The sequence below is a fragment of the Muntiacus reevesi genome, chromosome 3 (assembly GCF_963930625.1).
Source record: "Muntiacus reevesi chromosome 3, mMunRee1.1, whole genome shotgun sequence".
NCBI classification, from domain to species: Eukaryota; Metazoa; Chordata; class Mammalia; order Artiodactyla; family Cervidae; genus Muntiacus; species Muntiacus reevesi.
The window spans coordinates 5,841,760-5,867,034 of record NC_089251.1 but is presented as its reverse complement, the minus strand read 5'-3'; the positions used below and the strand labels follow the sequence as shown (position 1 = coordinate 5,867,034).

General features: G+C 56.7%; 1 protein-coding gene across 1 annotated transcript in view; it reads left to right on the top strand.

The window, feature by feature from the left end:
- The window catches only part of ASS1 (argininosuccinate synthase 1), a 50,391-nt gene that overhangs the window by 13,391 nt on the left and 11,725 nt on the right, over nucleotides 1-25,275 (top strand). The window contains exons 5-11 of the mRNA XM_065928246.1: nucleotides 3,423-3,479; nucleotides 5,403-5,477; nucleotides 8,661-8,731; nucleotides 8,875-8,905; nucleotides 13,948-14,038; nucleotides 16,661-16,745; nucleotides 17,242-17,306. Coding sequence (XP_065784318.1) covers nucleotides 3,423-3,479; nucleotides 5,403-5,477; nucleotides 8,661-8,731; nucleotides 8,875-8,905; nucleotides 13,948-14,038; nucleotides 16,661-16,745; nucleotides 17,242-17,306 — 475 coding nt within the window. The remainder of the gene's footprint in view (nucleotides 1-3,422; nucleotides 3,480-5,402; nucleotides 5,478-8,660; nucleotides 8,732-8,874; nucleotides 8,906-13,947; nucleotides 14,039-16,660; nucleotides 16,746-17,241; nucleotides 17,307-25,275) is intronic.

The window sequence follows — 25,275 nt, the reverse complement described above, 5'->3', positions numbered from 1 at the left end:
GAGGCTCTGTGGATCCAGGGAGAGACCCCTGCCAGACTAGCTCACGGGTAGCTGGGAATGGCCTCCCAGGTGGCACGTGGTAAAGAGTTCATCTACCAACCTCGTCCCCAACACTTAACGCTTCCAGGCCCCGCCACCATGGCACTGTTGAACTTAGGAAGGTTGGAAATGCCACAGACCCTCTTAAAATTAAATTGTCTTTACTTTTAAAATAATGCACCTAAGCTGCTTTGATGGACTTTCCTGGTGGCTCAGTGGTAAAGAATCCACCTGCAATGCAGGAGACCTGGGTTTGATCCCTGAGTGGGGAAGATCCCCTGGAGGAAGAAATAGCAACTCACTCCAGTATTCTTGCCTGGAGAATCCCCATGGACAGAGGAGCCTGGCGGGCTACAGTCAATAGGGTCACAAAGACTCAGACACCACTGAAGGGGGACATGGCAACCCACTCCAGTATTGCCTGGGAAAACGCATGGACAGAGGAGCCTGGTGGGCTACAGGCCTTGGGGTTGCAAAGAGCCAGACATAACTGAGCCCATAAGCCGGCTGGTGGAAACAGCGGCCAGCAGTTGTGTGCGTCACTCCATTTGGACACAAGAGGGCACCAGAGGCTCAGGTTTGAGGCCTTCCTGGGCTGACCCTGCGGGGAATGTTTCCCTCTCTGGTCCTGCAGGGCTTGGGTTCTGAGAACACTGGCTGCAGTAGTTTTGTGGCCTCTGGAGATCTGGGGGCAGCCCTGCAGTTCAGTGTCCATTAGAGAGACAGATCTGAAACATTACTGGGGGCGCTCCAAGACCAGCAGCAGGAAGGCCACAGGGGACGAGGGGTCCCGGTCTGCCCTCACCCCCGACATCTCCCATCTCTTCTGGGGGTTGATGGGCATGACTTACTCCCGTGCCTCGGTTTCCCCTCATTTGCATGACCTGGGGAAGCCCCCAGCAGCCTCTGAAGACAGATGCCTACAAGAGCGGGGAGAATGGAGAGGAGCAGGGAGGCCTGGAGGGTTCCAGAGGACGCCAGGTGTGAGACAGGGGGTTGCTAGGGAGAGAGGGGCCACCTGCCTGCAGGGGCTGGTGGTCTGTTTGCCCCCCACCCCCCGGAAGGGGGGCATCAGTGACTTGAACACGTGAGATGAGCATCCAGAGTGAGCGATGATCCCTCCCCGTCAGAGGGCTGCGCAGGAGCTGGGGTGGCCCTTCCCAGGCCTCCTCCCTCCCTCCCCTGGTTTTGGAAGAGGGGCCTGGGAATAGGAGCTGGAGGGCCGCGGGCAGCAGTCTTGTAGACGGCGCCATCTGTGTGGCTCGTCCAGGAGCAGATGGGAGGGCCCCGTGCAGTCCCCGAGGGCGCGGCACCTGCCTTGCACACGTGTGTCTGCACGTGGACACATGGTGGGTGTGCGGGACGTGATACACCTCCCCCCTCGGCTCCCTGGGGCCGGGGGTCCCGGAGTCAGGGAGGGGAAGGAGCGGACAGGTCTCGGAGCCTGTCTGGGACAGAGTTTCAACTCTGGCTCCTGCGAGGGCGTCTGGCTCGGGAACAGATGGGTGTCCCCACGGCGATCCTGTTGGGCCGACCCCAGCCCGACATGCCAGTCCAGGGAAGCACAAGCCACCATTGTGCTGGGGAAACCTGAAGCCCTGGAGGAATAATCGCCAGGATATGTAACACTAGACCATATGCTTTACGAGTCTAAAGTAAGCCTGCCTCTAATCAAGTACCACCGCCACTGCTCCGGGAACTATGCAACCCACTGGCCCTTGGGCGGGCATTACCACTTGTGCCTCAGTTTCCCCATCCATGCTGTTATTCGATGCTCAGCCAGGGAAAGATTGACGGGGGCAGATGGGGGCAAGATGGTGTTCAGTTCAGTCGCTCAGTCATGTCCGACTCTTTGTGACCCCATGGACTGCAGCACGCCAGGCTTCCCTGTCCTTCCCTCTCTCCCCGAGTTTGCTCAAACTCATGTCCACTGAGTCCGTGATGCCATCCAACCATCTCATCCTCTGAGATGGGGATAATAATGGGGCGCTGCCGTGTAAGGTATTCGTGGAGTTGGGTATGGAGCTCAGCCCCGTGACCTGATGGTGAGCTGTCAGGGTGGGATTGGTGCCTTCTGGCTGTGTGTCCCTGGACAAGTGGGTCCACCTCTCTGAGCCTGAATCGCCTCATCTGTAAAACGGGGTTAGAAACCCGCCGCTGCTGCCAGCTGGCTCTCCTGTGGGTAAGCCAGCACATAGTAGGCCCTCGCTGGAGGGACTGGATGGAGGCTGATGGGGGCGGCGGGTCTGGCCCAGCCCGTGGGCCCCGGGCAGCGATCAGAGAGGAGCAGCCTCGGCTCCTGGCTCCAAGGAGAGGGGCTGAAACCAGTATTTCCGCGTCGCCTGACAAGACTCTGGAAAATAACATGTTATTCCCGCCGCTGCCTGGCTGCGCCCGTGCAGTTTTCACAGTAGGCGAGAGGTCCCTCTGTTATTTCCACAGTGCTTAAGCCTCCCTCCAGGCCGCCAAGTTGATGGGGGGCAGGCGGGTGGCTGGAAGCCATTGTCTCCAGGGCTGGCGGGCTGGGCCCTCTCCTCCCCGTGAGGATGTAGACCACCCGCTCAAGGGGGACGCGGGCGGTGGGGCCCCCATACCCCGGCTTGGGCTGGGCTCTGCCCTCAGACGAGCCGCTCCTACCTCTGGACCGGTTTGTGCAGAGAAGCAAAGGGCCTTGGTGGTCATCTGTATCCACCCGTCCCCCAACCAGCCACTATGGAGACCCAAGGCCCCCAGAGGAGCCGGGGCTCCCAGTTCAGTGGACACAATGCTATGAAACCTCTGGAAGTGAGCTCGATCTCAGGGCCGGCGAGGCCAGGCAGGAAGTGGCTGAGATGTGGGCAACCCCAGGGAGGCTGCCTGAGATCTCAGCGGAGCCAGGCCTCCAGCCCTGAGGTGTATGCGTCCCCCCCAAAGAGTGGACATACATGATGACCCGTGTGCATGCCCTGTCGAATTCCCAGACACACACCCACCCATGCCTGTGCACGCCGTGGCCTACAGCCCCCACCTGCCACGGATGCACCCTCACACCAGTGCACGCAGAGGTCCGGATCATCACAACTCCACACGCACCGTCACGTGGGAATCTTGTACACACACATCCTTCACACTCATGTGTCCACACAACTCGGCTCTGCACTCAGGGAGACCCGGGTTCAAGTCCAGGGCAGAAAGCCTGCTCCAAGAAAGCCCAGTGTTCATCTTTCAGACGGGTTTGTAGCACCCAGTTCAGGAGGAGAGAGCCCGTGGGGAGACACCCCACAGTGCTCCGTGGGGAGCACCCAGGGGGTGCCATCGAAGGTCGCCCAGCACTGCTTCTCTCCCGAACCCCCTCAAACAGTCCTTATTCTGTGGCTCCTGAAACCCCCCATTGTATGTTTCAGGGGAATGACCAGATCCGGTTTGAGCTTACCTGCTACTCGCTGGCCCCCCAGATCAAGGTAGGATGTTGCTCCTCCCCTGAAAGGGTGGGTACTGGGAGCTAAGGCCCCCAGGGCGAGGAGCAGGGCATGGGACTCCCTGGGAGGTTCCCCAGACAGGGGCCTCGTGGTGGGTGGAGCCCTTTTCTTCCCATGGAGAGCTCCCTTCACTTACCCCAGCCGCAAGGGACAGCATTCTGTCCCTGACCGTTTGTCCTTCCCGGAGAGGCTGCCCAAGCGCCTAGGTGGTTCAGGCACTGGACGGAAAGACGAGGCTGCCCTTCCAGCAGCGTCCTTGCGGGTCCAGGTCTGCCTTCCCATGTGCGGACTAGGACCGTTCTGGGCTGATTTCAGGACTGCTCACAGCCCTCCGCTCCCAGTGGGGGCCTCCCAGCTCAGGCCCCTGCCTCCCCGGCTGCCTGAACCCTGACCCCGGGTCCTTGGATTCCTTCATGGGATGGGGAGGCCTCCGGGCATCTAGTGAACAAAGCCCACAACAGAACTACACTGAGCACTGCAAAATGCAAGCCCCAGGGTGATTATTTCGATTTTTCTAGTGGCCCCATCAAAAAACCAAGATAAAAAACAACAGGTGACGTCATTTTAATGACAGAACGCTGTATATCCAAAATGGTATCATTCAATATGTTATCGATGTTGAGATATTTTACATTCTTTCGGTATGAAGTCTTTAAGACCCGCTGTGTGCTCTCCACTTACAACCGGGACCAGTCACAGTTCGGGCCTCCGTGGCCACGTGTGGCCCCTGGCTGCCATTTTGGACAATGTGGGTGGGCGTGGCCCCGAGCTTCTTTGCGGCCACTTCGGGCAAAATCTACAAAAGATGTGCCCTTCCCAAGTCCGCAAGGGGCCCTAAGGGCTTTCATTTTTTTCTTTTAAGTGGAACCTCTTTCTCTGTCCCTTTAACCAACCAGCAAGCAGCTGCTTAGGGGGTGAGAGTGGCCCAGAGGTGAGCAGTAATAAGCTCTAGTGATCTGCTTTGACCCCAAACACCAGGAGGCAGAGAAGCCCCCTCCCACAGTAGCTGCCTGTTGATGCTGCAGGCATGTGGGCCTGGGCCCTGGCCTGACCCCCACTCTCTGTTCCCACAGCAACTTGGGGGGCCAGGGTGTCTGGTTTCTGGGTCTTTGTCTGCAGAAGCCAAGCCCAGGGGTGGGATGGGGCTTGGTGTGGGACCCCAAGTTGGTCTCTGGGAACCAGGATGAGGCCAGAGGGTGCTCCACCCAGATTCTGCTCATTTCAGGACTGGGGCAGGGGGTGGTGCAGCCGCCCCAGTCCCACTGGCACCCCCAGCCTAGAAATCAAACCAGCTTCTCCATCTAGATGATACCTCCCCACCCCCAGTTGGGCAGACGCCTGGCTAGCTCCAAGGCTGAGCGGGGTTCTTCTTGGGGGACCTGTCCCTGACCCCCCACCCCCAGGCTGGTAGGATGAGTTCTGTGCCTCCAGTCAGGCTCCAGTTCCCCTCCTTTCCCCCACCCAGAGCAGCCCTAGGGGTGGGAGGTAGGAGGGTGGCAAGGAGGGGTGGGTTGGGGGGCATGCTTGAGCCCCCACAGGGCCAGGCTGGGTGGCTTTAGTCACCAGGGGTGGGGGCCCCTGAACCTCTGGACAGGGGTGCCATCGAGAAACTTGAGGCCTGTCTGGTTCAAACCCTCACGTCTCAGTTGGGGAGACTTAGCTCCAGAAGTGCAGGGAACCCACCTGGGGGCACACGGCCATTCTGCCATGGAACTCAAGATTTCTCCAAAACCACCGTCTGGGGTGGCAGGCCGTGTCCTTCCCCTGCCCACCGCCCTCCCCGTGGGCTACACAGACCCCCCACCCAGACCACCGGTGGACCCTCAGGCCCTTCTCAGAGAGGCCAGCTCTGCAGCTTCAGGGCCTGGAGGAACCGGCGGCCCTGACTCCTTGTCTCGTATCCAGGTCATCGCTCCCTGGAGGATGCCCGAGTTCTATAACCGCTTCCAGGGCCGCAACGACCTGATGGAGTACGCGAAGGTAAGGCCGGACTCCGCTGTCACCCGCCCTCCACTGCCCCCCCAGGCACATCCCTCCAGAGGCTCGAAGCCGGGGCTGGTATCCGCGCCTGGGGACCGAACGTCAGCCCTGGTGCCTTCCCGCAGCACCTGTTCCCTGGGCTGGCCCCACAGAACTAACTGTGGTCCCCGCCGGGACTGAGCATCTCTTAGGTCACCCCGCACACCCCCACCCCCCACCGCAGTCCACCCAGCGGGAGGCCGCCCGGCCCCCTCGTTTCCCATTCAGATTGCCACCTCTGGGGTGTGTGTCACTCAGGGGACAGACGGGGGCTGTGAGCGAGGCTGTTCTCTTCCCCTAATTACCTGACTAATTGTCCCCGGCGCTTTCGCAGGAACAGGTAGGTGCTCCGAGGGCCAGAGGCAGACAAAGACTTCTGCGGCACCAGCCCTTTTTGAAGTACAAGTTGCAATAAAACAGATTAGAAGTTTTGCATCAAGATCCTTAGCCACTCCCCAGGGTACCTTTCTTTTTAGCGACTCGATGGCAGCGCTTGACAAACAGCCTCAATCAATCAGACAGGGGAAAGCAACCTGGTGCACGCACCAGAAAATTGCTCGGGTTTTTAAATAGCAGTCTCCGGGGCTGGCTGTGAGCTTTCGCCGCAGCCAAGGTGCCGCGTGGCGGGGGACGCGGCGGGGACCCGGCCCTGCCCCTACCGCCAGCATCCCATTAAGACCTGGAGAGCTCGGAGGAAAGATCTCCTCGACCATCTGTTGTTTTATTATTAAAAGGGGAGTTTACAAGAGCAAGCCCATATGTTGCCAAACAAATTTTCAAATAGCAGAGCTATTAAGGGAACAGGGTTAGAGGCTTTCTTCCCCTCCTTGGTCTCCTTGAGGATACAGAATCTGAAGCACGTTTTATCTTGAAGAATAATGAATCCAGAGTCCCGGCCCATCCCCGTTCTCACGCCGGCAGTCGTGGTTGGAGAAAGGGCTGACCCATAACGCTGTCCTTCATTTCTGTGAAGCTCCGGAACAGAAGCGGCTCCTGGGTTTTGCCAGAATTTCTGGAGTCATTGTTTGTCCCAAGGCTCTTGGCTCAGCTTCTGTCTCAAATAACCTTTTAAGCAGGAAAATTTGCCCCAGCGAGAGAGTCTGGGTCGCCACCACTGAGCCTCCCTCAGAGGCCGGTGTCAGAATCGAGCTCTGAAAAATCTGGCCACGTTCTAGAATGATGGCACTATCTCTGCACCTGGGAGTGGCTGCAAAAACTGAGCAGCAGCCAGACTCTGTCCAAAACTCAGAGCCACGCAGCTGCTTCAGCCGACAAAAATCAATGGGGCTTTGAAAACCCCCCGCTTAAGTCCCTAAGCGCCCCGTTAAGTCACCCAGGCCACAAGGTGCTATAGGGAGACTCGTGACAAACATGCATTTGTATCACTTTCCACCTCCCCCCAAATCCATCATCCTAAGGGAAAACCACTCAGAACCGCCCCATCCTTATCACTGTCACCATAATGCTTTTAAAGCCAACGTGCAAGGTCGGGGTCCGGAAAGCAGGGCAGTCTTCTGTGCATGCGGAAGACGGTTTTGTTTTCTGTTGTCAGTTGCATCCAGAGTTTCCGGGGTGTGGGTGTGTGTGTTGGCGGGGAGCTCGGGACAGAGAAGCGAGGGGAAACAAGCCTCTTTGGATGAAGGCCTGTGTTTGGCATTCGTGCATATCTCCCTGCTGAGGAAGGGCCGCCCGTCCTGTTCTTCCCTCCTTGCTCCGGCGGAGCCCCAGTGGGAGAGAGAAAAGGCACGAGTGTTTCCAAACCACCCCCCAAAAGAAAGGCTCCAAGGAACCTGCCCACTGGCTTCTCGGCCCCCAGCCCACGGGAGTCTCCTCAGTGGGGATTTCAGCCCAGTTGGCACAAGCAGGGTCCTGGTCCCCACACCTGGCCTTCCCTGCCTGGAGACAAAACAGGGCTAGCACGTGGATTTGACTCTGGGCACCTCTGTGGGGGCAAGGAGCCCCCCGACATTGATCAGCCTTCCATGGATCAGTGTTCCATTTGCCCATGTGGTCTCCACTGAAGAGGATGCAGATTTTAGAGTGGATGTAGACTGTTGCTTTAAAAACGGAGTGTGTAGGTAAAGCTGGGGAAAAAAGACCTGCTTTATTTTGAAATTTTAAGGCGGTGATGAAGGAAACAGAAGCTCCCTGGAGGAAGCCTCTAGAATCTTAGTTGTGGGCATGAGCTGAGCCAAGGCAGAGAGCTGTCCGGAAAGATGGGGTACTGCTGGTGGAGACTGGTGGGACCCACCTGGGCGAAGTGCTGAAAAGGGGGGCCTGGGAGGCAGAGCGGAAGTCTTGCTGATTTATAGGGGCTGGGCCAGGCTGCTTAGCTGTCTTCTGTATCCAGTAAACCCGGGAGAAGTGAGCAGGATGGTATACTGTGCTAGATCCAACCAGGTGTCAGCCTGGGTGGCAAGGGACAGCTCAGGAAGCAAATATGTCCTCATACAAAAGACCTTCAACATGTCACCCACAGCCTTTCAGGCCCAGGCTTTCCGTGGGGTCTCCCCCTAAACAAAGAATTGGATCATTTGGGAAGCAAAGAGTAATCAGATGGGGGATTACTCCTCTTCAGGGCTGCAGGGTGATGTGTGTGGTGACCATAGGCAGCAGGGGAGACGTGGGCCCCGAAAGTGCCCGGCCACAACCTAGGAACAAGTGACCTGAACCAGAGGCTCTCGTGGGCACCTCTTGCTTCCTTGGGTGAGCGTTAAGCACCCCCGAGGGTGCACATGCCTTGGTTGAGATCCACAGTGAAAGGTGGGTCCATTCCACCTCCCAGCTCGTAGGGTGGGGGTCCGCAGATGGTGCTGGGAGACCCCCAGCACCTGAGGTGTGGACTCAATCTGGAAGAAACCTCCAAGGTTAGCATCCACTCCACAGCATTTCAGACACTGGGTCTTAGAGTCTCTGCCTGGGTGTGTTCAGAAATGGGGCCATTACTCCCCAGGCCACCCTGGGGTGGGGAGAAGGAGACTGGAGGGAGGGCGGGCCCAGGGTCTTGTTGGCCTGGGAGCCAGAGTTTGGGGGTGTCTTTGACTTTGAAAGGAAACCGAGGCAAGCAGGCCTGATGCTCGTGGCCTTCACGCTGCCTCGTGCCAACACTGTCTTACCCGTGCTGTCTGAACCTCTCACCTGCAGCAACACGGAATCCCCGTCCCAGTCACCCCCAAGAACCCGTGGAGCATGGACGAGAACCTGATGCACATTAGGTAAGACGTCACCTGCCAGGCCTCGGTGAGCACCCTCATGGACGGAGCCCGGCGGCCTCAGGGAGGGCAGACCACCTCTTGCTGGAGTGTCCCTCTGCTCCTCCCACATTGACTCCCCCCTCTGTCTTCCTTCTCCCCTGCAGCTACGAGGCTGGAATCCTGGAGAACCCCAAGGTAATCCCCCGTCCCCCCGAGCCGGCTGTCTTTAGGTGGTGGCTGCTCCGCTGCCGAGGCGGTCTGGCGTGTTTGTAGCCTAATTTGAAATTTCACGGGGGGCGGGCCTGGGGCTGCGGCTGAGCCCTGCATGTGTTCCCCGACCCTCCCCGCCGGGCCCCTGTCGCCTGCCCACTCCACACCGCGTTTTTCAGATCCTCCCCCTCCCCGGCGCTCTTTTTTTCTTAATTGCTGCCATGATGAATAGGGGAAGGAAATATTTCAGGGAACGGAGAGGGCGATTGAGAGACAATAAAGAAGCAATTAGGCAGATGAGACACTTGTGGGAGGGCCCAGTCTGTGCCCACCAGCTCCCGGCCGCCTCGGCTGCTGCCACAGGGGGAGGTGGCACAGATCGCAGCCTCAGGACCCGTTTGTCTGGGCCTGGGCTCTGCACCCGCCAGCCCGCCCGCCTTGGTCCCGGGTCCCCAGCCTCCCTGGCTGGCTCACGCTGGATCTCGGGGCCGTGTTTGAAGTTTAGATTTTTCTCTCTTTTTGGGGGGGGAGGAGGGGTTCCTTTGTGTCTCCCCCTGCCCACCGTGGGAGATGGGGGAGGCAGGATGAAATCTATCCTAAGAAGAAAGAAAAAAAATTCTCTTTGTCCCCCCAAGGACTGTCTCCATTCCCTGGCTGATTTGGGGGTGGGGTGGGCTGCTTGTCTGATGTTAGGGGGAAAGTGTGCTGGGAGGGCGGGCAGGGGCCCTTGTGCAGCTGGGTCAGGGCGGGGGGGTCCGGGGGGCAGAGGATCTAGGAAGGCCAGCTGGAAAGGATGGTTTGGGCAAGGGTGGAGTGAGCCTGGTCCTGGGGAGAGCTCCCCACGGGGACTGGGCCCTCTGGGTCGGCGTTGGCAATAATCTAACCTATACCAGGGGCTGTTTCTGGAGCCAAGCCTGGGGTCTGCGTTCTCGGCTCTGAGCCTCCTCGTGTCCTGGGGGAGGAAACTGAGGCCCAGAGGAATGAGCCCCCCCCCACCTCCCGGCAGCCTCTGGTTCCCTGATGGCCCACACACCTCCCCTCCCCACCCGCTCGGCCCTCAGCCCGGCGGTGTCACTCAGCAGAGCCCACACCCTCGTCCCCTGGGGGCTGATGGCCCCACGGGGCCGCTGCCTGCTGGTCACGGGCTTTTCTAGTTCATGCTTGGCTGACCCCACGACACTCAGGCCAGCCACCCCTAATTAGCCAGTCAGTCAGCGCCCAGGGGGCTGGGGGAGGCTGAGCGGAGGCCAGCGGCTCCTCTAGCGGCCTGTGATGACGCTCTCACCTCGCTGCTGCCGGGGTGCAGGTCCCCGCCCCTCTCAGGCCTCCTTTCTAATGAGGGCAATGCATGGACAAGGAGGTGCTGGCCAGTGTATTTTTCAGGATTCTACCCCCTAGTCAAGTGGGAAGGTGAGTGCCTGGTTCCCAGAGACCTGGGTCTGAATCCTGGCTTTGCTTCTATGGCTGCAACCTTGGGCAAGCTACCCAACCTCTCTGAGCCTCTGGCTTATGCAAACAGCTGGACATCACAACACCTGCCTCCTGGGGTGTGAAAGCCATTGGCCTGTCCTGGCACAGGGCCCAAGGCCTCAGCCGTGGGGCCAGGGGTCCCACCTTCCCTCCTCTGGCCAGCTAAGATTTTGGTGGGGAGGAAGGAGATGAGGTTCTCTCAGGAGTGGATGCTCTGCTTTGCCCTCCCCAGGGGGAGGGGGGAGACCACTCTCCTGCTGAGAAGTGCAGGGCCAGGCCGAGGGACCCAGGGGCTGGCCACTCCGGCTCCACTTTCCCAGGCCACCCTGCTGCAGGTGGGGGCCAGGGCAGCCCCTTGCTACCAGTAGGTCCCAGGGGCCCAGGCGGGTGCTGCTCCCCACAGTGGAGGAACTCTGCACCCTGGACAGCCCTGGCCCCCTCTGGAGGAGCTGGGGAGACCCAGCTCAGGGAACCGCTGGCCCCCTCCCTCCCCAACCCCCGCTCCAAAAAAAGCCTGAGACCTGCCGAGGGGAGGGTTTGAAGGCAGATGGTGGAGCCATTTTCTGCCTCCATGAGGGCTGATTGAAGGGCAATGAGGCAGCTAATGCGAAGAAAGATAGAAATTTACTTGCTTTAACTTCATACGGCCCACAGTGAAAGAGTTCATTCAGTCTCCGGCCCGCCATATCTGATGGATGAATAAACCATTTGCCGCATCGATCATGCCTCTACATCATGGTTTACTTCATGGGCCATTTGCTTCCAATTTCTCCTTCTCAGCCCTGTTTCATGCTTTCTTTCGCCCTCTCCCCATCCCCCCTCCCTCCGCACCAACTCTCTCTCCTTTTTTTTTTTTCTTCACTCTCTTCCCTCCCCCAACACCCCCAGCCCCAACCCAAGATGACATTGGAAGTGAGCCCTCCCGCTGGGATGGATAAATAGGTGGTATTGATACTCAGCAACAAACTATTTGTCATTTGAACTGGGCTTTTAGGAAGGCAGAGTAAAAAGAAGGCAGGCGTGAGCCACCACCTCGGAATGCAAAGCAAATGTCACTTTATTTCTATTTAGTTATTTTATTTAATCGGTGCTGTCAGGGTGTCCTGCTTCCCACTCCAGAGAGAGCAGAGATGCGGGACCCGCCTGGTCTTCCCACCTCCTCTCTCCTCCCAAATGCACTCATCCCATTCCATTCTCTCTGTGTTTGTGGCTCCGGTTAAGTGCGGCAGGAGAAAGTGACAAGCCCCAGGTCGGAGTCTGAAGGCCCAGTGAGGGTGGAGGTGGGAAGCAGGCGAGTTTGGATGGAGCGGCAGGCGGTCAACCCTGGCAGGCAACTCGGACGGAGTTCAGCCCGGGCTGGACAGTCAGTGAGGAGCCCCAGGGAGATAGGGGAGGAGGTGGGGAGTCCTGTTGGTCGCCCAGAGGCCCCAAGCCCTGGCTCACTTTGCCTTTTGGCCGAGGATAACCCTGGTGCCAGGGAAGGTGGTGGTTGGTTAGGCCTGGGGAGCCGGGCATGTCTCTGACCATATCCCTTGTGCTGTTTCTCGACAAAGCAGCTGGGAAATGGCGTGGAGGGTGGGAAAAGGCACTGGACAGGGGTCTAGAGTCCTCAGTCTGACTCCCACGCCCGTGGGGCAGGGCAGTGTGATGTGGACAAGTGGCTTCTTTGGCCTTGGTTTTTCCACCTGGTCCATGGAGCCATCAGACTGGAGGTCCTCAAGGAGGCCCCGCCCCTCCTTGGGTCTGTCTTGGAGGTCCATTCTGGGTCCCTGTCCCTGCCCCCTAAGGGGAAACAGGGGAAGGGATGGCAGCTGGCCTCGAAGGCGCTTTGAAGGCACAAGGGCTTTATTCCCAGTCCCATCTGAGCCCAGGAGTAAAGCTAGAAGGATCACTGTCCCTGTTTGCCCAGGACTGGGCGGGGGTGGGGAGGGTCTCTGAGCCTGGAACCAGGATGGTTGGTCATTCTGACATAGAGTCAACAAGCAAGGTGACCGCAGGGAGCGACCTCAGGGGTCCTGGAGGCCCCCTTTCTCCTGAGCAGCTCTTCTCCGAGGCAGGTGTCACCAGGAGGCTGTTCCAGCCATCCTGTCACCTGTGGGGCCCTCGTTGGCACCTTCTTGGATGACTTTCATGTCCAGTAAGAAATATAGAAACTGTCTATGTATTTAAATCATAAGGCAGTCAAAAGAAAGTGTTAGTCACTCAGTTGTGTCTGGTAGCCTGCCAGGCTCCTCCCTCTGTGGAGTTCTCCAGGCAATATTACTAGAATGGGTAGCCATTCCCTCCTCCAGAGGATCTTCCCAGTTGAGGGATCAAACCCGGGTCTCCTGCACTGCAGGCAGATTCTTTATTGTCTGAGCCCAAGACAGGGAAGCCCAAGAGAGTCAAAAGGAGGTATCATTCCCCCTCCCCACCCATTTTACAGATGAGAAAACTGAGGCTCAAAGAGGTGAAGCAACTTGTCCCAGGCTCCACAGCCTGACATCTCGACTCCCAGCTTTGGGGTGTTTTCCACCACTCTGAAATCTATCACATCCCTCTTCAAGTCCTCGTGGCTTTCCTGCCCTGGGCCATGTGGCCTCTGCCACCCCCGCGCAGCCTACGTCACAGCATCGACAGTCCCCATCTGCCCTAGTTCTTCTTCCATAGGTGGGGGACAGTACTTGACCTCACCAACCAGGGCTGCAGAAAACTCAAAGGAAACTGCAGATGCGCAGTGACACGGGAATGCTTGCAGGGTTTTGACAGCCAGGGATTGAAGGGACTGCACTTCCCAGGACGTCAGCAGGTGGACAACAGCTGGGCCCTGGGATGCCCACGGGACGGACTTGAGCAGTCAGGCCCAAGAGCCCCCCTGGCCTCATCGTGGCAAGGGTCCAAGCCGCAGCCTGCAGGGGTGGGGGGGTGGAGGGAAGGGACCTGGGGAGTTCCAGGCAGCCAGCCGCCCCTCCACCACCGCATCGAGTCGAGAAAGAGGCCCAATTTCCAACACGCCCAGGAAAAAATATACATAAAGGTTGATGTGTTTTCAAATGGGTTTTTGCTTCGCTCTTCTCTTTTCTCCCTGTGTGTATTAACCTCGGGGACCCCAGGGACGGCTCTCCCCGCCGGAGCACCTGCTGGGGTCAGGCGCAATCATTAGCTTTGCGGTCAGTGCAGAATAAACCCCAATTCCCGGTGCCGGAGAGAGAGAGAGAGTGCGTGTGCCCACGCCCGCTCCGGGAAGCCCACCTCGCGCCTCACTCCCCCAAAGTCACGCTTTTCCTGCCTGACTGGCTCCTCCTGCTATTCCACCTCCAGCTGTGGGGGCGTCAAAGAAAAAGATGAGATCAAGTTGAGGGGAAAAATTGTCTGATTTCTCGAGCCCTTTGTTTCCCAGGCCCCTGGCAAGTGGGGCTGGCTCCAGGTAGGGGGGCTGGGAGGCCGGCCCGCTGGCTGGAGTGGCCAGCAGACCACAAGTGCCAGCAGGACCCTGGCTCTGGAGAGGGCTGCAGGAGACTGACCTGGCACAGCTCGGCTCGGACACACCATCCTCCAACCTCTTTCTGTCTTGTCAGAACCAAGCGCCTCCAGGCCTCTACACAAAGACCCAGGACCCGGCCAAGGCCCCCAACAGCCCAGACACCCTTGAGATCGAGTTCAAGAAAGGTAGGTGCCCACCAGACTCCAAAGGGTGGACTTCTGGGGCCCTGGCTCCCTGCCCCTCCTTGCCTGGGAGCCCCCTGGGCATGAGCTCTCTGCAGTCCTCCTGTGTTTCCTGGAAGCCAGGGTTCAGATGGGGGTCTTCAAATGTTCCCAGATACCCCCTCCCCGGATGGCATGATCCGTGGAAGCCTCCAGATTTTGGAGGAAGGCACCCCAGCGGCTGTCCCCTGGTCGGTGGACACCAGATCTGGAGAGAGCATTCTGGGGAAGTCACTCCACTATCCTGGGCCTCAGTTTCCTCATCTGTAAACTGTGGATAAAAGAGCACCCACTACCTCGTGTTTTCACGGTACAGAGTGAGATCTGGATGGGGTGTGTCTGGTGCAGGAGTGGTCACCAAGGGGGCGCTCACCCAGTTGGAGAGTCAACCTTGGGGGCCCCCTCTGACCCCACAGCTGCTCCTTAATTAGCTGCCTGGTGCATCTCCCTAACTCCTCACCCTGGGCTCAAAGCTGCTGCCACACTTGCTTTGTACTGATTTCCTCTTCATCTTCTCTGCAACCAACATGAAGCATTTGCTGGCCTGGCCCAAGTGCCCAGCCTTGAGCCTGGCATCAGGCCCCTTACCCCCACCTTGCCTTGGAAGACAGAGGGGAAGGCAAGACATGCTGGGTAATGGAAGGAACAGGATCCGCTTCAGGGCGAGAGCTGAGGATGTCCAAGGAAAGAACTTTTCCAGGAGGCTGCAGAAGTCGGAGAGACTTCCGGGAGGAGGTGGCGCTGGGCAGGAGCTGGAGGAGCCAAGAAGGGGCGTGGAGGCATCCCAACTCCAGGCAGGGAGGCTGGTCCCTCCAGCTACAGGCAGGGAGGGAGACGGAGAAGAGGGACTCGGAGACAGATCCCAGCTCCCCGCTGCTAGTGTGACCTTAGGTCTCGGGCTCATTCCATTCACCTATAAAATGGGCCACAGAAATGATGCTCCTTGGAGCTGAACATGGTGGTGCTCTAATCATCGGCCTCCTCCTGGTGTTTCTCAAGAGTCTGGCTGCGCCAATGGGCGTTTTCACCGCTCTGGTTCCACCTCTGCCATCAGTTCAGACACTTGAGTGTCATGCCCCCTGGGGACCAAAAGGCCCTTAAAGTCCAAGCCCCTCAAGGACAGCTGGAGCACTGAGTCCATCTTATGCCCAGCCTCTGTGACCCAGGCCACCCCCCACCCCCTCCCCCCGCAGATCCCCTGGAGCAGGGGAGAGTGGTGAGGTTGGGAGGTGAGCGGGAGGCCGCGGAGGGTCCTGCATGCAGGACACCAGCCCCGGCCCCCTTTTCCTCCAGGAACAGATAGGCCAGCCCCGAGGGCTGAGCCTGAGAAGAAACGTGATCCATTTTAATGATTTGGGGACTGTCTAGAAAAAAAAAAAAAGTAGACGGAGGAACCCTTCCCGACGACTCCCCATTCACTCTCTAGTTAATTTATTTGAAGTTTTAATCTAATTATTAACTATTTTAAAGGCTAAGAGGCTTTCTCTGGCGGCGGCAGCAACAATGTCTGCTCGTCTCTGGGGGCAGGCCTCATCCAAGGCCCCGCAAGGACGACAATAGGACCCGGAGGGAAAGAGAGAGAGAGAGGAGAGGCGGGGGGTGGGGGGGCGGTGGGCAGAGGGGCTTAAGGTTCATTATTGGGCAGACTTACATTTAATAGCAATTTACAACCAAGTTATAAAACCCCTGGAAATGGGGGTTAAGAATGGCCAGGCTGACAGCCCCTGAGCGAAGCCCCTCCAAGCGGCGCCCGGCTAATAAAGACTCGAAAGCCGCTATTGAGGCCTGATTGGCATCCGATCGCTGGCTCCATGGTAATGAGCTGGGCAGATGGGTGGGAGATTAGCCGCCAACTTTGAACAGCTTTTCTTTGTCACTGTTACAGCTCTCTTGTTAGGCCGCTAATACATTTATTGCTCATTTCACACCGCTCGAGAAAGTGCCCCTTGCTATTCAAAGTCAACCCCGAACCCACCCACTGCCCCCCCCTTCCCGCCACCCCCCTTGACTTCCCTCCCGAGCGGTCACCTTCCTCCTGCTGCCCCAGACCCGACTTCTTGGAATTCACGGGCGCCTCCAACACCGGCTGGAACAGCCATCTTCTCGCCCCGATCTGGGGTACAGGGTCGGGGCATGGGGGACCGCCTGACAGACGTGGCAGGGGGCCGTGTGTGTGTGTGTGTGTGTGTGTGTGTATGAGTTCAGCCACACCTCGGCCAGGCGGGCCCCCCGGTAACTGGTGGGACAGAAGGTCCTCCCTCGTAAGACAATGGCGGAGCGTGAAATTCAATTAGTTCAGGGCCTGGTTCCAATTTCACAGCCCCTAAATGCAAAAGGGGCAGAGAGAATGGGAAGGGTGGGGGAGAGCGTTTTTATTGCATTTTTCCTTTCATTCTGGGGGGCTTTCTCGCCCCTTCTCTCTCCCCAGCAGGCCTCAACCTGCACTGGGCTTCTCAAGGAGTCATTTGGAGTCCATATCTGTCACATCCATTTAAGGCGTTGCGGGCGGAGAGGGAGGGCGGGATGGCAGCCAGACTCCTCCGCTGAGCACTGACCATGGGCCCCTGCCCTCTCCTCCCGCCCTAGGGGTCCCCGTGAAGGTGACCAACGTTGGGGATGGCACCACCCGCAGCACGGCCTTGGAGCTTTTCTTGTACCTGAATGAAGTCGCGTGAGTGCCTCCCGGGAACCACAGGCCAGCCCGCCCGGACTGCTGAGACTAATGGCCCCAGCCTGAGCTGCAGGGGCTGAAGAGACAGGCCCGTGTCCTGCAGTCAGCCCTGGCACCAGCCCCATAGGCGTAGGGTTTGGTTCTGTACGAGAGTCCCGGTGGCCCTGGGCCTTAGATGGGAACAACGCCACAGCATCTTCTGCCCCTGGGGATGGTCCAGTCGAGCCTCCCCAGGTCTCAGCTGGGTGTGAGGCCAGGCTAGAAGGACAGCTGAGCAGTGGAGAGGGCTGGGTACCACGCCAGGCCCAGGTGGAGGTAACGGAAGTTCACACACTGAGCTCACTGTGTGTCCCAGGCAATCCCTTCCCTCCTTGGGCCTCAGTTGCCCCACCTGTACAATGGGTGTTTGGACAAGTTCACTGCTCAGATGTCCTCTGAGTCTTGAACCCTGATGCCCTGCACGTGGCCCCCAGTGACCAGATGGTTCTTCCCACAGTGGCAAACACGGCGTGGGCCGCATTGACATCGTGGAAAACCGCTTCATCGGGATGAAGTCCCGGGGTAAGTCTGCTCGCCACCCTTGGGGGCATGGCTCGGCTCCCAGAGGCCCCTGACACACACACCCCCCACCCCCATCGTGTTCCAGCATTGCTACTCCCAGGCTGACTTTGGGCAAGTCCTTTCACCCTGCCAGACAGTTTCCCTTCTGTGAAGTGGGGATGAGGGACCCTTGACCACTGCCTTCTGATGGCATCAGAAGAAGAGCTGTCCCCGGAGCAGGGAGAGGCACAGAGGAGAAAGGAGGCGGGCCCAGGGCCCGGAGGTCAGGCACTCCAATGCCCCGGGCGGCAGGTCAGCCAGGCTTAGAGGCAGGCCACATAGGGCCGATTTCGTGGTCATTAAGGCGACATTGAGGAGGCCAGCTGGCCTGGCAGGGTGGGAATCTCTCCAGGAGTGGGCGCTATGAGCTAGCCAGAGCCTGAGGGCCTGTCTCATGACATGGTCGTTGTCCAGTCGCTCAGTCGTGTCTGACTCTGCAACCCCATGGACTGCAGCACACCAGGTTTCTCTGTCCTTCACCATCTCCCAGAGCTTGCTTAAACTCATGTCCATTGAGTTGATCATGCCATCCAACCATCTCATCCTCTGTCGCCACCTTCTCCTGCCTCCAATCTTTCCCAGCTTCAGGGTCTTTTCCAATGGGTAAACTCTTCACATCAGGTGGCCAAAGAACTGGAGTTTCAGCTTCAGCATCAGTCCTTCCAATGTATATTCGGAGTTGATTTCCTTTAGGACTGGACTTTTTGCATGATGCTGGGGTGGGGCTCTGCCTTGGTGCTGAGTGGCTGCCCAGCCCATATCCACCTCTGGCTGGACCTGGAAGGAGGTGAGGCTGGTGCGCAAGCGGACGCAGAGCCCGTGGTTCCCTCTCAGCCCCTCATCGGGTCATCTCGACTATACCCAACCCCCATCCCATTCGAGATCTTGTGTCCCCCATGATGAAGCGATGCTGCGTGCTTCTGACTTCCACAAGGGAGGGGCAAGCCAGCCGTTAGGAATACCGGTGGTGGGATTAAGGTCCTTGTGTGAGCAGGTGTTCAGATCGCTTTGCTAAGGTCAAGTTAAAAAGATGACGTGACCAAAGAAATCCAGGCCAAGGTCATGGCCCTTTGTCTCTCGGGATGTTTTCACTAAGACTATAAAATCCAAAGAGAACTGAAGGCAGATTTCAGGTTAGGGCACTGGTCCTCGAGGCAGGATGCCAGGGCTCCCACGTGGAGTTCAGGTTCACTGCTCCTGCCTGATGACCTTGGACTTGGTGGCTCAGTTTCCCCAGGTGCAATGTGGCAGGCGTTGGGACAGGAGTTGGATCATTCTGGCTCTGACCTGTTTGAATTTATCTCAAATGGGAAGAAGGAAGGAAAGTGGCTTTGCCTCTTGTGTGTGTTTTTTTTCCTCCTCGACAAGACTATTATTGTGAAAAACAACCTAATTGAAAGTCTCGAGAAGACCTTGTGGAGAACAATATTACTAATTAGCTGCTCCCTTTTACCCTCACTTACCTTTGTGTCTTACCTATATTAACATCTGATTAAATGTCCCTTTGTCTCACTTTGCCCTTGGGAAGCAGCACAATGCAGATTATCTGAGGCAGACCCCGGAGGGAACTCAGTGAGCCAGAGCCCAGCACCCTCCCTTTAAAGGCGGGGAAACCAAGGCTCCAAATCACAGGCACGTTGCTGGTAGGATCAGGACTAATGTTGAGTCCCAGAGAGGCATGGGGTGGAGGGCTGAGAGCTTGAACTCTGCAGTGGGGCAGGTTCCGGTTCTAGGCCATGTATATGAGCAGGAACTGGCCCAGTGGACGAGCTTCTTAAATGCAGCAGTCCCATAGGGATGCTGAAAGGGCAAAGGCGGCCTTTGCCCTGTGGGAACTGTCCAATCTGCATCATGATCATGTCCCTTCTCTGTCCAAGGCAGGCATCACTGGCTGTGGGTGCAGATCAACAGTGCCGACAATGGATAGATAGCCTGAGATCACTCTGTGAAATGGCACCCAAGTGGACTGGACTATTCTGGGAAGACGTCCTGAAAGAGGTGGCAGGAGAATAGACTTCATGGTAGAAGAAGCTGGACTAGAACAGAGTGGGAGCCTCCCACTATGAGTGGTAGGAGCAGCCTAAGTGGCCAGTGGGTGAGGGGTTAGGTGTGAGGCTGGCCGGCCTCCTGGATACCTGGCAGAGGCGCATTGAAGGGCTGGTGTCAGGGGCCAGGCTTGGGTACCGGACTTGACTGCCTGCCTTGGCTCCATCCCTCCTGGGAAAGCGACGTAGCCTCTTCAGAGAGGCTTCATCCGTGAGATGGGTTGTTGTGTGCATCGAACACCTCTGTGTTGACCTATAGTGGGTGCCATGCCTGGAGGTAGGCTTCCTACCTGTTCCCCAGAACTGGGGGTGTTGTCACCTTTGAAGACTGGAGCCATGAGGTTGGCACTCAGTTCCAACTGCCTTGGCTTCTTACCATCCACCTGAGGAAGATTCCTGGAGCAGAGCCCTCACGCTGCCCAGGTACTGCGTGTGCACCTCTGGGGGGCCTTCCCTAAAAGCATAGGATTTAGCCTGAGAGTTGCTTGCTGTGTGTCCTCAGGCAAACCACTTTCTGCCTCTGCAACTCCCACCAGCAAAGGTGGGCGCACTAGGGTATCTCACCTTCTCTCTCAGCAAGTTGTGCCTTGCCTATTTTCTGACTTGGGGAGTGAGAAAAGAAAGTAGCTTCATAATTTTAGGGGAAGGTCTTGTTTTTTATTTCTCCACTCCCAATAAGTCACTATGAGAAAGAAAGAGGGGCAATAAAGGAAGACGTCGTGGATTCGCCCACAAGATTTTTATTAGGTCTACGGTCAGGGGAAAAGCTGTTAATTGTCAATTATATGGAGGGCAGAGCAGGAAGGTGCTATTGTTCGTATGTTGGTGTACAAGGGGGAAATGTCATTTGTATTGATTTTACAAAGCTTGGAGTTGAAATTGGTTAAGGGCTATTTGTTTTTTTTTTTTTTTTGCCGGGGTGGGGGAGGGCGGGTGGGTAGGAAGCTGGCAGTGCTAATGTCCCGGGTCTGGGGTGGCCAGGTCTGCGGCACTTGGGGCCATGGGGTCAGTGGGCCAGGGGCTGGGGAAGCCGCAGATGGAGTAGCTTTCGCTGTATTGTGGCTGTTCACATCGTCATTATCACATTATCTTTTTAACTCTGGAGGGGGGCTAATTAAGTGAAGTAAATGAAATCAGTGGGGAGGAGAAGGGGGGCGAGGCAGGCAGGAGGGAAGCCGAGAAGGAGCTGGCGCTGGTCCTTCCCTACCCTCTTCCCGGCTGGTTCCTCTCCCCCCAGCCCTGCCCCACGGGTCTCACCTCTGCCGCTTCCCTCTGTGACTCTCTCCGCCCTCTCCTCTTCACCTGCCTTCTGTTCTCCCCTCCACTCCTCCCTTCCACACTCTTCCATCTTCCTCCCTCCTTCCCATCACTCTCCCATCCTTCCCATCTCTCTCACATCCTCCCCTCCTCTCTCACTTTCTCCTCACGCCATCACTTTCTGGCGAAGAAAGACTTAAGAGTTGCCTCCCGCCTCTCCAGACCTCCCAGAGTCTCTGCTCAGATGGAACATTCCAGATTGGAGGGAGACCTGTGAGGCAAAGGTGTTCGCATTCCCAGAAGCCCAGAGTAGCCAGCGTCAGAGGCCCACCCTGACTCCCAGGGTGGGGCCCGTGGGGCACTGGGAGCATAGAGGAAGGCTAGCAACCCACGGGGACTTGCCTCCCCATCACCATGGCAGCTCCTCTCTCCTCGGCCATGGGACCTAAACGGGAGCTCTTGGGCTCCAGCCCAGCTTCCCTCCCCTTCCTCTGGACACTGCTTACCCAAAGGACCAGAGGCGGTGGTCCAGGCGCCTTAACATCCACATCTGCACCCCCACCCCCCGGCCGAGTTGGCCGATCCCACTCAATTCTGCCAAATTGCTCAATTTCTGGGCTAACCTGGCAGCCTTGGGAAAACAGATGAGAAAAATTTAAGCGGCCGCAGCTGTTTTGGTTCCCACCTCTTCCTCCTCGGTCCACTCTCCCCCCACCCCGGCCGCCCCCCAGCTCCTCGCCCTTCTCCCCCACCCGCTCCTCGGCAGTAATTATGGTGTGATTGAAGCCGCTCCGCAGAGAACCGCTGACACCTCTGTCTTTTTCCTGTAAACACGGGGAGATGAAAATAGACACTTGAATCCGCTGTGCGTGTCACTCGGAAGATGTCTGTTGTCTCTTCCCCAGCGACACCGAGACTCAGCTGTCATTTCCTCCTTCTTTTTGCGCAGTGGTTTGTATGCCGACTGTCAAAAGCCCCAAATCCATAGTCTTTAAGCATCAGGATTCTGTCACTGGGTTTTTATTTTTAAGTGATTTTTTTTTTCCAGAAGAAATACACAGAAATCATCTGTACCCCCATCCCTGTGGAGAGGAGAGGGAAAGCTTTAATACACACACACACACACACACACACACACACACACACACACACACGACAGCAAGCAACCTGAAAACAAGCTTTTTGATCAGTCACAATTAACTTTAACACCTTCTAAGGCAAGGAACGGGAATATTAATCGTGCTGGTGTGTTTCACGGCTGAGGATTCTCTTCTTGCCTACGACTCCCCGCGGCGCCCTCGGAGGGCTGACGGTCCTGTGGCTGATTCTGAGGGCTCCGGAATGGGTGACTGTCCACCAGACACTCTCTGCTCTTTTCCTGGGGACAGCGATGATGGGGCAGTTTGGGGGTGGTGGTGGGGGACAGGGGCTTCTCGGGTGACTCAGTGGCAAAGAACTTGCCTGCCAACGCAGGAGATGCGGGTTCAATCCCCGGGCTGGAGAAGGAAATGGCAACCCGCCCCAGTATTCTTGCCTGGAGAATCCCATGGATAGAGGAGCCTGGCGGGCTACAGTCCATAGCATCACAAAGAGTCAGACACGACTGAGCAACTAAATAACAACAACGGGGGTGGAGGGCTAGGACAAGTCATAGCTCTTCCTCGATGGAAAGCGCGGATGTCCTCTCACTCTGCCAGCGACTGGTCCTGTTTCGTGTCTGGCCTGTGGGGAGGTGATGCTAGGGAGCTGGCGACAGTGTTCCAGAAATGAAACCACATAGGCACCGGGGACGTTGTCTGGGTGCTCACCTTCAGGCGGGTCTCGGTGGGACTTAGTCAAAAAAGCAGTCGACACTTGCCACTGTCTCCTTTTCCAAGCAGGTTTGAAAGTTTCCGGGTTTTTCCAAAATGTGGCAAAAGTAATAATTAGGAAGAATTAGAAGGCCCGTTTCTAGTCCAGTAAATACTGAGTTCCTAGTACGTAGTGCTGAGACCTCAGTCGTGTCTGACTCCTTGGGACCCCACGGACTATAGCCCACCAGGCTGCTCTGTCCACGGGATTTCCCAGGCAACGATGCTGGAATGGGTTGCCATTTCCTCCTCCAGGGGATCAGCCCTACCCAGGGACCAAACCTGTATCTCTTACATCTCCTGCATTGTTAGGCAGATTCTTTACCCCTCAGCCACGTGGGAAGCCCGGTATATAGTAGATATATATTGAGTTGCTAAAATGAGAAGACAAATAAGGCTTTGCTATTGTTTTGCTCTTGGTGGTTTTTGGTGATAAAGTTTCTAGAATAATTGAAAGCTTGCCCCTTTTACCTTGTGGTTATTTCTGTCATTTTTTTTGGAGGCAGATATTTCCAAAAGCTCTGCACACCTCTAGCATTGTAAACAGACTGCTGTAAGCATCAGGCCTTTCTCAGTGGCCTGAGGTCATTGGAAGCCACCCTACTGTCCCCTACTGTGGACATGAGTTTGAGCAAACTCCGGGCGATGGTGAAGGACAGGGACGCCTGGCGTGCTGCAGTCCACGGGGTTGCCAAGACACGACTGAGGGACCGAACAACTGTCCCCAGAAGGAGCCAGCCCCAAAGCCTGTGCTGAGTTCTCGTCTGCGTTTCACGGGATTTCTGTGTCCCTGTGCCCCCATCTCACGCTGTCGTTTTCTCAGCCATGCATCTGCCTCCCACGCTGTTAGCCCTGCTAAGCTCCTGCGGGCGTGTGTCTCTGAGGCAGTCTGCGGACCTGGATGGCAGAGCTGGTTTGAACAGTGTTTATGAGAGTCATGATGAGGGGTGGTGGGGGCCCGAGGCACTCCCCAGGGAGTTGAGGGCCTGGGCCTGCTGCGGGAACTGGGGGATGGTGGTGTTTTCCTATCGGGGAGGCATTGACCCTCACAACTGATTCAGGACAGCAGAAGTGGCCCAAGAGCTGCGGCCACATGAGTGAAACAGGACCAGCGTGTCCTAGCAGTGCCTTGCCTCTCTGACGTGCATGTCCCCGAACCCCAGGATGTGGGGGGGTTGCAGATAAGAGACTCGCTTCCCCATAGAGAGGCTCTTTTCCACTCTGGAGCACCTCAGAGCCTTGGGAACACTCTTCCTTGGCCACAGCACCTCAGACTTGGGTGTCCCCTTCATGCTTGGTGAGCACTGGATCACTTTGCAAAAGGCCTAAGAGGCAACCAAGAGCAGAGATGGAAAATTCAGAGGCAGGTCTCAGTCTCCCCATCTGTGAACTGGGTGTGCTGGGCCAAATCAGGATTTTTAAGGGCTGCTTGTGGAGTCCAGGGTTTGCAGGGGGACCTCTGCTCCCCACAGCTAGACCTCATCTTTGTATATGTTGAGCTTCCGCCTAAGGCTGTCTGAATGCTGGGTTTGCAGCTGAGTTAGGAAAATACAGGCCATCCTTAAGGATCCTGACATTTCTGTGGATTCCCAGCCTTAAAGATTAAAAACTAGAGAAGTTCTCAGAGGAGAAAATTTCTGGCTACTTACATCAGACACAACCTTGTTCGTGTCCCCTATGTACTTCAGAGTTTAAACAATCTCCTCCTTTTTGGTTTGGGTTTTGGGTGTGTTGTTTTTTTTTAAGCATTTTTAAATTGTGGTAAAATACAAAGCGTTGGAAAAAATCCTGATGCTGGGAAAGACTGAAGGCAAAAGAAGGGGGGAGCAGAGGTTGAGATGGTTAGATAGCATCACTGACTCATTGAACATGAATTTGAGCAAACTCCGAGAGATGTCCAAGAGACTTCCAAGGGAAGTCCAGTGTGCTGCAGTCCATGGTTTCGCAAAGCATTGGATATGACTTAGCAACTGAACAACAACAAACACAAAACGTAAAGCTTGTCATTTAAACTGTTTTGAGTGTACTGTTTAGTGGCATTAAATACAACATTCATGTTGTGTAGGCACTAGCCTGCATCTCCAGAACTCTTTCATCTTTCTAAAGCGAAGCTCCATTAAACACCAACTCCCCTCTCCTCCTCCCCAACCCCTGGTACCCAGCATTCTCCTTGGTTTCTATGAACTGGACTCCTTTGGGAACCTCGCGTAAGCAGGATGACACAGAATTTGTCTCTTGGTGATTTATCTCTGGTTGATTTCACTGCGCATCTTGTCCTTGCATGTATCAGGACTTCCTTTTAAGGCTGAATATTTCACTATGGAAATATCTCTTTCTGTTTATCCATCCATCTGTTGTTGGGCATTTTGATTGCTTCCACCTTTTGGCCCTTATGCATAATGCTGCCATGAACTTGGGTGTATGAATCCCTTCTGCAGAAAGATAACCACATAAATTTTGAGGAAAACCAAAAATCTGCCCCTTTAACACCGTAACATTATTTGGTGGGAAGAAAGGGACTTTTGGGGGTGGCGTTCGTCGGGGAGGGTTATGAGCGTCCCATCAGGACAGCAGACACAAGGCAGGTTTATCCAAGGTGCTCACCCGAACTTGAGTCATGGGAGTATACCGCCAGGATTGCCGGGCCAATCCTGCCTCTTGGTGCCTGAGTGTCCCCAAACCTAGGGTGGCACGCACTCGTCAGATCTCCCTCCCAGGGCCACACTCAGCCCAGGGCCAGGTGCCCCCATGTCACTTGGAGACAGCGTGGTTCAAGCA